This window comes from Amblyraja radiata, chromosome 2, assembly GCF_010909765.2.
Source record: "Amblyraja radiata isolate CabotCenter1 chromosome 2, sAmbRad1.1.pri, whole genome shotgun sequence".
Taxonomy (NCBI): domain Eukaryota; kingdom Metazoa; phylum Chordata; class Chondrichthyes; order Rajiformes; family Rajidae; genus Amblyraja; species Amblyraja radiata.
Genome location: NC_045957.1, coordinates 22413008 through 22426173, shown reverse-complemented (window position 1 = coordinate 22426173; position 13166 = coordinate 22413008). Strand labels below are relative to the sequence as shown.

At 44.1% G+C, this 13166-nt stretch overlaps 1 protein-coding gene across 1 annotated transcript in view; it reads left to right on the top strand.

The window, feature by feature from the left end:
* Positions 1 to 13166, top strand: part of LOC116987136 — a 73200-nt gene that overhangs the window by 28856 nt on the left and 31178 nt on the right. The window contains exons 5-6 of the mRNA XM_033043016.1: positions 4007 to 4105; positions 5671 to 5807. Of these exons, the coding sequence (XP_032898907.1) occupies positions 4007 to 4105; positions 5671 to 5807 (236 nt within the window). The remainder of the gene's footprint in view (positions 1 to 4006; positions 4106 to 5670; positions 5808 to 13166) is intronic.

The following is a 13166-nucleotide window of genomic DNA, read 5'->3' as shown; positions in this document are numbered from 1 at the left end:
CCAGTGATTTGGCCTCCACATAGAAATATAGAAGCAGTAGGCCATTCGGCCCTTCGAACCAGCACCGCCATTCAATATGATCATGGCTGATCTAAAGTCGGTACCCCGTTCCTGCTTTTCCCCCATATTCCTTGATTACTTTAGCCCTAAGAGCTAATTCTAACTCTCTTGCAAACATCCAGTTAATTGGTCTCCACTGCCTTCTGTGGCAGAGAATTCCACAGATTCACAACTTTCTGGGTGAAAACGTTTTTCCCTCATCTCAGTCCTAAATGGCCTACCCCTTATTCATAAACTGTGACCCCTGGTTCTGGACTCCTCCAACATCGAGAACATTTTTCCTGCATCTGGCCTGTCCAATCCTTTAAGAATTTTATATGTTTCTATAAGATTCCCTCTCATCCCTTTAAATTCCAGTGAATTATGATCTACTCCATGATTTTATTTCACTGCATAAGATCACTGTTCTGTGCTCCAAGGAGGAAAGTCCCATCATGCCCACCCTGACCCTGTAACTCAGGACTTCAAATCCTGGGAACCTCTTCATAAAGCTTCTCTGTATACTTTCCAGCTTAGTGGCATCTTCCCTACAACAGGGCGACTAAAACTGAACACAATATCCAAGTGTGACCTCACCAATAACTTGTACAACTAAGCAATCGCAAAAGCTGGAGTGCAAAATTAATTATGTAATTAAATATGCCACAAACTACCTATTAATGTTTTCACTGTCTAGGTGAATCCTGCTGTCTCAAGCATTAATTATTAATGTCACATGTCAGGTCATAGATATGGGTGCTTTACTTGTAACCAATTGAGTTTTCACAGTTCAAGTGTACCAGTTTTCACCTGATTGTACCCTGGTACCAGGGCCGTCTTAACAGCATTATAGGCCCCCGGGCAAGCAGTGCACTGGGGCCCCTACACTTCCAGTTTCTTTATGCCGAATCAAATATGCCGTCGTGCACTTGCAATGTTCTTCTCCCTTTTCATGTTCTACAATAACATTCTACAATACATAGATTAGCATGGGGCCCCTATGCTCGGGCAACTGCCCTGCGTGCCCATGCGTTAAGACGGCCCGGCCTGGTATACAGCCCTTCGGCATGTAGAAAATACAGCACAGATTGATTTTATACAGGATATTAATTAATATGGATGGGAAAGTTCTGCATTCATTCAGAACTCATTAATAAAACGGCCGGAAAGTGGGCTAGGGCATCTTGGGTGATATTGAAGAGTTAGGCTAAAGGGCCTGTTTCTGCGCTTTATAATTCTGACACCAAGAAGAAAGAAGGGGATATTGGTAATGATTAGGAAAATCGTTGCTGTATTGCAAAATGAGAATGTCCTCAAGGGAGCATGGACAGAATTTATTTGACTGGAGTTGGGAAGCATAATGGATATGGTTGCACTATATTCAAATTTAAGTTAGTGTCATATATACCAGCATGCAACAAAATTCCCTTTCCACATGCAGACCATTTACAGTAATAATAAATACAAGTGTCAGGTGCAAAACCGTAAAATGATGCAAGTTACACAAAAATGCTGGAGAAACTTAGCGGGTGCAGCAGCATCTATGGATATTTCCTTCGCTCCATAGATGCTGCTGCACCCGCTGAGTTTCTCCAGCATTTATGTGTACCTTCGATTTCCCAGCATCTGCAGTTCCTTCTTGAACACAAATGATGCAAGTTGGTGTGCAGTGGGAATAATGCAAAAGAATATTAAAGTACAACAACAGAATAACTGCAGGAGGTTGAGTTAAGAGTACCTGCCAGCATCTATAGGAGTGGGGTGTTAGAGAGGTGTCTGGTTAGGTAGTCTTATACCAATGGGTAAAAATATATTCTTACTTGAGGACATATGTTATTTCAAGCTCGTGTGTCTTCTCTCAAAACGTCGGAGAGAGAAAAGGCAATGGCTGTGCTGACAGGCATCTTCAACGATACTTCCAGCCTTCTTGACACAACACACTGTAACGTTGTAATGGATGGAAGGAATGAGCCTGTCTTTGACTTGCCACTCTCTGCACGTTTGGATGATCAAGAGCCCCTTCTCCAAACTTGACCCCTGATACTCCACCCCTCTCCCACCCCATCTGCAGTTTCAGGCAGAGAGTGGTGCACCAGGCTATAACCAGACTGAAATGCATCCTATCACAATGTTTTCTATAGCGCATTTGTAAAGGTTCAAATCTTTTCAGACACCCAAGAGAGTACATACACTGATCCACTTCCTTGATTACTGTATCAGTGTGAGGGAACCAGTTTAGATTGCTGGTGAAGAAGTAGAAAAAAGGAACTGAAGGTGCTAGTTTACAAAAAGGAGTGACAAAGTGCTGGAGTCACTCAGCAGATGATATTGCTGATGATATGGATGATGAGGAACTTGAAGCTGATCACCATCTTTACAATGCTCTGGTGCTGAAAACAGAATTGTGTTCACACATCCCCTCCCACTGCTTGCTTAGGTCAACAACTAACTCTTAATTTTTGCTGACATGAGTGGTAGGTTCTCGATCTCTTGTCCGTACTTCGCATCATCACAGTTGGTCTGACCCACAAGTTGTATCATCGGCAAACTTGAAGATCAAGTTGGTGGTATACTTAGCTATGTAGTTATGGATATACACACATCTGAGAATATTTGACATGATTCTCTCTAAGCCCTACATGCTATCTCTGACAAGATGCATCTCAGCCTGGTAGGAGCAACTCTCCTCTTGACCACTTGAACATGCAGAGTGGTGAATACTGCCCACTCTATCAAAGGCTTGTCACTTCCTTCCATATGGTCCATCTTCATTGTGCATTGCCATTGGAAAGCTAGAAGCATGGTCAAGGATACTAGCCATTCCCTTTTTTCTCTTCTACCTTCCGGGAGAAGATGGAGCCTTTCGAAAGCCTAGATGTTCAGACTTAAGAATAGCTTCATCCCCACTGCTCTTCCGACCTGAACCGATCGCCTCTTTTATACCCGTTTCCCATGCTGCCATGTACTCTTACTCATAGCTACCTCATTCAGTTATTCTGTTATTATGCTTTAATGTTATTTAGCCTGACTCGGATTTTGCACCATTCTACTGTTTTGTTGTATTTATTATTACAGTGTGTATCCTGCACCATACAAGAAAACCAAGTGTTATTTCCACAAAGCTATCTGGGATGCCAAGCAAGAATTGGAAAATAAGCTAGAGCTCCTTTCGATCAAGCAGATACTAGGCACTGTAGCAGGGCCTGAATACCATCATGCATCATGTTGAAATCATGGGCAGTTTCTGGCAACAACACATCTCCACTGGATATGTCTAGTGTCCATTTTGAGAGGGAAACAAAGCACATCACCCCAAATTCAGCTGACTCCCTCTCATACATCTCGGCGGCAATGGTTCAATGCTATTGTCACATGTACCAAATTAAATTCCTTTTTTACATTTAGTTCAATGAAAATGTTACTAAACGAAGGCACTATCATAGTACATACATAGAAATGTGATTCCACAGCACTGAAATGCAGAACGCAGGGTTGCATTCTAAATGGCATGATGCATGTGGGCCATTGCTGCTCCAAACATTAATCAACTACCTAGATCCCATCTTCAATCATACCACCCACGTGCCTTTGGGCTGGTTGCACCAAGCCCACTTTGTGTTGTTGAATGTTCACATCACAGGCCTCAGCCCACTTGACACTAACCCTCACAGGCAGCCGCTGCACATTGATTCAATGGTTCACTCTATCCTGAGATACACAGCACAGTTGTTTATTAAAGTTAAACGAGGAATATACCTCCGTGTGTTCAAACTCCTGGAGCAAGAGTACTCAACTATATTTAGCTAAACTCCAGTATCGCTAAGCAGGTGGCATTGTGTACCAAATTCATCCTGAACATGAAGTGAGGCACGAGTATATTTTAATGCAATTGCCGCAACAGATAAATGCTTGTCAGCTGCTATATTCATTTATAATTACGCAGAATTTAATTTTGTATTCTGTATAGTAAAAAGAAATGTACTGACCAATGATGTACGACTTCTCCATGGGTCATCTGCTTTGGAACAACATTTAAGAGTTGCGGATATACAAGATCCTATAATTGGTATGTTATTTCTCAGTTTCTATTGACATTGTTTATGCCATGTAATATTCTTTTAAATTAAGAATTATACTTTCTATTGCATGTGTTTATTTTATTTTGGGAATGAGCAAAGAGTACAACATTAATGCTGCCAAACATGTATTGCAACTGATCAATGGAATTAGTCGGTATAAAATGTATCTAATCAGGATATAAGTTTGATATTTTGCTGAATTTGATGATAAAATCTTATTAGCCAGTTAATCTAGTGGAGACTAGGAGTGTCATTATAGCACATGGAAATGGAAGAATGTGGATCTCAGGCAGGCAGAGCATATTAGTTTACTTGGCATCTGTTTGGTTCAGACATTGTGAATCGATGGGCCTGTTCCTGTAATGTTCTACATTCCCACTCGCAATGCATATTGAAATTCATGTTTCTGATCAGATGTGATTTCATCCAGGAATTAAATTGTAATTCCTGGATGTACTCTGTGCACCCCATGGTCATGTTCAATATATCATGGAAGATACGTGTAGGAAGGAACTGCAGATGCTGGTTTAAACTGATGATAGCCACAATATGCTGGAAAACTAGACATCAGAGGGACAGACAGCATCTCTGGAGAGTAGGAATGGGTGACGTTTTGCGTTGAGACCCTTCTTCAGATTTCAGATTTAGCAGCTTTCTCATGTATATTTATTTTGGTCAAAAAAGTATCAATTTCTTTTGAATATCAAAATACCATTACTGTAGTCGGTACTGGATAACAGATAATCCATGGTAAGCCACTAGCTAGAAACAATACACCAGTCAGTATGTTCAATGTCTGCACATAATAATGTGAATTTCTTGTTTACGCAGAAATCTAGGTGATAGAAAAATTATACTCTTTGTTTTTTCCCATGGTAACCAAAAAGTATATTTTTATCAACCAGCTCTGTTTAGGAATATTTTTCCACTTGGGGAAAAAAAAAGTTATTTGTGTTCCCTTGCTCTGGAGATCATCTTGGTAGAGTGGACTGTGTTTGCATTTTTGACTTAGGCATGTTTGTTTCTATCCATTTATCATGGGAGAAGCCACAGGGTAGATAATGAAATGTTTTCTGTCACCAGGCACATTTGGTTAGGAATGGGCATTGCATTCCTTTAGATCTATAGGCTTAATACTGTTTGCAGATTGAAACAAGGTACTGAGAGTACTTAATTTTCTTTGTTGTAGAATGTTGAGCCTTCTTTTTGTCTGCTTCTGTAGTGGTGCACTGAGATCATGAATTTTGCGGTGTCCGAGATTGTTACTCCATTGACTTTTTTATTTTGGCACCCTTAAACATTTAATATTTTTAATCATATAGAAATTGAAATTTCATAGTTACTGCTGACTGGGTGTGGTAGGTTATGCCTAATTATGATCAGAAGCAACCTTTAGATGTGGGACTAAATATGAACATACCAGAAGAGGACATTTATTCAAGATGTCGCTAAGATGCTACTTGGGTTTAAAATTTGCCTTAACCATTACTATTATGTAGTGATTGTTGTTATTGAAAATGAGTTTTGAGCTTGTCTGTGTGTTTTTATACAGGATTAAACGACGTGATTGAATATCAATCTGAAGTGTCACCAGATCCAATGTTCTTTTGTCAACTTTGCAAGTGTCATGGAGAATTTTCACTTTTCGTTTCGCACATATTTGGGTTGAAGCACAGGTTGACTTATATAGTAAGTTTTTATTTATGGAATCACATTAAAATGCTTTAAATCTATAATCCTTCAATTTACAAATGATAAGTAGTAACTTGAAAACACCAGGGCCATGATGTGGCCTGCAATCTGAAGCTATTACAGACACTCCCCAACTTGTGTAAGGGTTATGTTCCATAAACTCTTGTTTTACACAAATTAACCACATTAAAATTAGATAGAAACAAAGAACTGCAGATACTGGTTACACATAACAACATGCAGACACAAAGAGATGCTGCCTGACTGGCTGAGTTACTCCAGCACTTTGTTTAATTTCATCTTAAAACTTGGCGCTGGTCTGCACCCTTCTTCACCAGCTGCCGCACCTTACAGTTAACGCGGATGTTCTTATGGATCACTTTGTAGCCCTTGGAATATATTGACGACTCGGGGAGAATGAGGGAGAGTCGCCAGTGGAGGGTGAAGTGGCAAAGTAGACAAGCTGAAGCTGATCAAGCTGAAGCTGAGCTGAATAAGTCAAGCTAAATACGTTTATTGGCCAAGTATTCACATACAAGGAATTTGCCTTGGTGCTCTGCCCACAAGTGACAACATGACATACGGTGACAGTTAAGAATGGTACATAAAACATTAAACATTAATAATAAAACATTATTGATTAAACGTGAATTAAATAAAATACCAGAGCAAAAGGAGGCTACAGATTTTTGGTTATTGAGTAGAGCTACTACTCGTGGAACAAAACTGTTTTTATGTCTGGCTGTGGCAGCTTTGACAGTTCGGAGTTGCCTTCCAGAGGGAAGTGATTCAAAGAGTTTGTGGCCAAGGTGAGGGGAGTCAGAGATGATCTTACCCGCTCGCTTCCTCGCCCTTGCAGTGTACAGTTTGTCAATGGAGGGAAGGTTGCAGCCAATAACTTTCTCAGCTGATCGAACGATTTGCTGCTGCCTCCGGGTGTCGTGCTTGGTGGTTGAGCCAAACCAGACCATGATGGAGAAGGTGAGAACAGACTCTACGATGGCCGTATAGAATTGGACCATCATTGCCTGTGGTAGATTGTGCTTCCTCAGCTGCTGCAGGAAGTACATCCTCTGTTGTGCCTTTTTGACTGTGGAGTTGATGGTAGCCCCCCACTTAAGGTCCTTGGAGATGATGGACCAAAGCGATAGGATGAGGAGGAGAAGGCAACGGTGGACGAGGAAGTGGACCAAGTGGTGGTTGTCAGGAAGAAGCGGCAGATGGTGAAAGGGTGGGAGCCCCACGGTGACTGAGCGAGTTCGGTCAGTGGCGTCGGCCTGAAGGATGAGGTTTTTGCCAGGGACGACAATGTAAGCCATAACAACAGCAGTGTCAACCGGCAGTTGGCGAAGATGTGTTCGCTGGTGCATCTTGTGGAAGATGTCGACGACTCAGCCGGGAGTAGCGGGTCACGGCTTCCCTCATTTTCACTCTCCTTTCCAGTGTTGCATTGACGGTAGCTGAAACTGGAAGAGTAGCGAGCACATGGAATGCCTTTATTTTCTATGGAGCTGACAGGAAGCCCTTGCCAACCTCCAGTTGCAATAACACAGGTCATTCTGGAATCGGGACCACCAAAAGTGAATTGTTTACATATGTGTGAGTTTACTCAAGTCACCTATTAGGTAAGTCAGGAAATGCCTGTATTTGGTTTCAGTTGGAGAAGTGCAGTACTAGGGAACTACAAAAGTACTTGCACACCATTTGCAAGTGACTAGCACATGTATCTGTTTGAGGTAACGTATTTGAAAGGAGGAGAAAATAAATGATGAATGCTGTGATGAATACAGGGAAAAGTATGAATGGAAAAAAAACATGAAGTCCTGGAGTAACTCAGAGGGTCAGGCACACCACTTAGGCCAGTCGGATCACCTATCCATTCACTTAGCACCAGCATACACCCCCCTCAGGAGAAAAGCTCAACCCACCACCAGGACTGTTAAAACTTGGCCTGAAGGAGCTTCCTCACAGCTACAGGACTGCTTTGAAAGGACAAACTGGGACATTTTTGGAAATCAGGACTTGGAGGAGTACACATCCACGGTACTCTTTTACATCCAGAACTGTGTTGACAACGTCACCGTCGACAAACGCATCCGGGTGTACCCCAACCAGAAGCCGTGGATGACAAAAGAGGTCCAAACTCTCCTCAAGGACCGCAACACCGCCTTCAGGTCTGGCGACAGAGCCCTGTACAGCGCTGCTAGAGCCAACCTGAAGAAAGGCATCAGGGATGCCAAAGCGGCCCACAAGAGGAAGATAGAGGACCACTTTAACAACAACGATCCACGGCGGGTGTGGCAGGGCATCCAGCACATCACCAACTACAAGCCCAGCAACAGCACGACGGCCGACGGCGACGCCTCACTGGCAGAGGAGCTGAACTGCTTCTTTGCTCGCTTCGAGGCAGAACCAGAAGAGCTCGTCACCATTCTCCCACCAGCCCCTAACAACAACAACTACACCCTCACTGTGCAGGAGCATGAAGTGAGGCGGGTGCTCAGGGCGGTGAACCCGAGGAAGGCTGCGGGCCCGGATGGCGTGACAGGAAGGGTTCTGAAGGAATGTGCACACCAGCTCTCCAAGGTCGTCACGAAAATCTTCCACCTGTCCCTGTCCAAATCCATCATCCCACCGTGCCTGAAGTCTGCCACAATCATCCCACTACCAAAAAAGCCTGTTATCAGCGGCCTTAACGACTACCGACCGGTCGCTCTCACACCAGTCATCATGAAGTGTTTCGAGAGGCTGGTCCAGCAGCACATCAAAGCCAGCCTCCCGCCCACCTTCGATCCACACCAGTTTGCCTACAGAGCAAATAGGTCCACTGAGGATGCCATCGCCACTGCTCTTCACACTGCACTCACCCACCTCGAACACCAGGGGAGCTATGTGAGGATGCTTTTCATTGACTTTAGCTCCGCCTTCAATACCATCATCCCCAGCAGACTGGTCACCAAACTCATGGATTTAGGACTCTCCCAACCCATCTGCCTCTGGATCAAGGACTTTCTGTCTAACCGCCCCCAGACCGTCAGACTGGGCCATCACCTCTCCACCCCCATCACACTCAGCACCGGCTCCCCACAGGGCTGTGTGTTGAGCCCCCTCCTCTACACCCTCTACACCCACGATTGTGCCCCAGCCCACTCCACCAACACCATCGTCAGGTTTGCGGACGACACGACTGGTTGGACGTATCTCAGGAGGAGATGAGACAACCTACAGGGAGGAAGTCCAAAGACTGGCAGCGTGGTGTTCAGACAACAACCTCATCCTAAACACCACAAAAACAAAGGAAATTATCATAGACTTCCGTAAGAACAGTGCAGCCCCCAAACCCCTATTCATCAATGGGGACTGTGTGGAAAGGGTCTCAGACTTCAGATTCCTGGGCACACAAATTACGGAGGATCTCTCCTGGACTACAAACACCGCCACAGCAGTCAAGAAGGCCCAGCAGCGACTCTACTTTCTGAGGATCCTCAGGAAAAACAACCTGGAGGAGAAGCTGCTGGTGTCCTTCTACCGCTGCTCCATCGAGAGTGTGCTGGCATACTGTATAACCACATGGTATGCCAGCTGCTCTGCAGCGGACAGGAGAGCCCTTTAAAGGGTCATCAACACCGCACAAAAAATCACTGGCTGCCCACTGCCCTCCCTGAAGGACATCTTCAGCTCTCGCTGCCTTGGCAGGACAGCCAACATCCTGAAGGACCCTTCCCACCCTGGACACAACCTGTTCCACCTGCTGCCCTCTGGCAGACGGTACAGGTCTTTCAAAACTCGCACAAACAGACTCAGAGACAGCTTCTACCCCATAGCCATACGTGAACTTAACAATGCAAAATAAGAAATAACACTCACATTCAACTGAATGGTTCTTGCTCACAAGCACCTTAAAAACATCCTGAATGTACTTAACCATTTGCACAACTATATAACTGTATATAACACCGAATACCTCAGCTGCTATTGTTATCTATCTGTAATTTTTTAATATGTATATATTTTTACCTTTTCTTATATATTTAAAATTGTTCTTGTGAATCGCACCGTTGGATTGACTTTTAAATTTTGTTGTACCATGTGCAATGACAATAAAGAGATTCATTCATTCATTCATTATCTCTGGAGAATATGGATAGGCATCGAGGAAGTCTTGCAGCAATGGATCCAGCACTTGTCTAAGTTTGGTTAATAATTTTAAATATCAGCTGACATATGTTTACACAACTTGGAACAAAAGAGTTTTGGAAATTGAGATGAGTGTCATTTAGATGCAATCTGGCCTTAACAAGAGACAGAAGAAGCTCAAAGAGTTTATGTGGATACTTTGAACTTGATAATTAAAATATGTAATATGGATGCTGATTTAATCAACGCTCAGGACATTCTTACATCTTTGTCTGATTTAATTTGTTTTTAATCATCTGACTGAGTTTATAACTAATCTGTGTTCTTCATTTACATTAAAATGTCCAAAGAAATGTGATTTTTTTTCTTTTACAAATCTCAAATTGTGGAGTGCAGCGGCAAATAAATAAATGATGGGTCTTTGTCCCAAACATTATTGAGGGCACTGTAATGGGTGAGATGATGTTGTGATGAAGATAGTAGGATTTTGCAACAGGATGCAAATTGAGTGAGTGGATAAAAACCTGACATGGATTTATGTGGGAAGGTGTAAGATTCTGCATTCTGATTATCTAAATTAAGGAAGATCGTAGAAATGTGAAGTACAGAAGGATCTCATTGTTCTAGTTCACGAATTGAAAACAAATTGTAGACAAGTATAAGTGGTTAAGAAGCCAAATGGCATATTGATCTTTACTATAGTATGATGAGGCTAGGACTGCAGGGTTTTGATCTTGTTATCTAAGAAAGGATAAACTGGCACTGAAGACTGCCAAAGAGATTTACTGATAGACAAATGCTGGAGTAATGGGCCTGTCCCACTTAGGCGATTTTTCAGGCGACTATCAAGTCGCCAGCAGTCGCCTGAAAAACTTGCGACTGGAACGGCGACTGTCAGAGTGGAACACACACACACATCTCTTCCTTCACCCGTCCGTTATGCAGGTGGGGGACACAAGTCCTTTAAAAGGGGGGGGGGGGGGGGGAAGAAGGAGTGGAGACAACTTTTAAGAAGCCAGAGATATACGGCTGTGAAGCTCGGCGGACATCCTCATCCTCCTCGACCTGAGCGCAGCCTTCGATACAGTGAACCATAACATCCTGCTCACCAGACTCAAAGACCTCGGCATTGAAGGCTCTGCACTCAGCTGGCTCCGTTCCTACCTTTCCAACAGATCCCACTTCATCTCTCTCCACAACCACACCTCTGCTACAGCCACAGTCACTCAAGGCGTTCCCCAAGGCTCTGTACTCGGCCCCTCCTCTTCATCATCTACATCCTCCCCCTTGGTCAGATACTCCGCCACTTCAACCTGGACTTCCACTGTTACGCCGATGACACCCAGATCTACCTCGGCACCAAATCCCCCCACAAAGTCCCCCCCCTCTCCCATATCAACTCCTGTTTGTCAGCTATAAAAACCTGGATGCAACATAACTTCCTCAAACTCAACAGCGATAAGACAGAATTCCTCCTCATAGGCTCCAAATCCACACTCAGCAAAATCAATAACCCCACTCTCACCATCGACGGCACCACTGTCTCCCCATCTCCCCATCTCCCCAGGCCCGCAACCTTGGCGTGATCTTTGATTCCACCCTCTCCCTTGAGCCTCACATCCGCCATGTCATTAAAACCTCCTTCTTTCATCTCCGCAACATCGCCAAACTCAGACCCTCTCTCACACCTCCCGCTGCTGAAAGACTCATCCATGCCTTCATCTCCTCCCGACTGGACTATTGCAACTCACTTCTCCTTGGCATCAGCTTCACCTACATCAACCGACTCCAACTGGTCCAGAACGGAGCCGCCCGACTCATCACCCACACCAAATCCTGGCATCACATCACTCCAGTCCTCAAACAACTTCACTGGCTTCCCATCTCCCACCGGATCACCTACAAAATCCTGGTCCTCACCTACAAAGCCCTCCACCATCTGGCCCCCCCCCATATCTCACTGATCTCCTCTCCCCCTACCAACCCTCACGGGCCCTCAGATCCACATCAGCCGGTCTCCTCTCCATCCACAAGTCCAACCTCCGCAGTTTTGGGGACAGAGCCTTCTCCAGGGCAGCTCCCAGGCTCTGAAACTCCCTCCCCCAACTGATCCGCAATTCCGTGTCCCTCACCATCTTCCAGTCCCGCCTCAAGACCCATCTTTTCACCTCTGCCTATCCTTAGCCCCACGTCCCCCTCCCTTTTCATCTGTTCATTAATTGTCTCATATTGTGTTTTGAATTGAATTCTGTCTTTACTTTGTGTACTAGTCATGTCTCTACTATTTATTTCATTCCCCTTACATGTTTTTCCTCTACCTGCTAAATTTTTGTACGGTGTCCTTGAGACTCTTGAAAGGCGCCCATAAATAAAATTTATTATTATTATTATTATTAACATGGTTATCTTTGGTTCTGAAAACTACTGCTTACATTTTTTTTACCCAATGATCCAATTAAATTTACCAGTCAGCGCCGACTACAACCTACGACCTCCTGGCGACCCACTACCACTGCACCTACGGCACGAGAATTCTCGCTCCTCTCCATGGCGGCTTCATTCTGGTCGCCGCTAATTTTTCAAGGTTCCCAAAATGCGGGAACGCCTCACGAACCATGAAGGCGACTACCCCGCGAACATGTGACGACAGCATAGTCTCCTGCAGTTGCCTAAAAAGGCGCCTAAGTGGGACAGGCCCATAAGTCATTGGGACAGACAGCATCTCCAGAGAGAAGGAATGTGACCTTTCGGGTCTAGATCCTTCTTCAGAATCGACCCAAAACATCACACATTCCTCTCCAGAGATGCTGCCTGTCTCGCTGAGTTACTCCAGCATTTTGTGTCTACCTTCAGCGATTTACTGTCTCACTGAGTTACTCTAGCATTTTGTGTCTATGTTTACTAGGATAAAGGAGTGAAAGGTCTGCGTTTTCATGAATAGCTAAAAAATCAGATTTATATTCTTTGGCATTAAAAGAATCAGGGTGATCATATTGGTGCACAAAATCTTGAAGTGGGCATGATAATGTAGATGTTGAAGTGTAGGAGAATCACGACAAGGGGGCAAAATTACAATATAGGAGGGTGGTTATTCAAATCTGAGGTATTTTTCCTAAAGAGTAGTGAATCTTTGGAATTCTGGAGAGTTGTGGAGGCTGAGTGAAGGTGTGTTTGAAGAGGAAGAGGATACTTTTTTGAAGAATCAGGGAATTGAGGGCA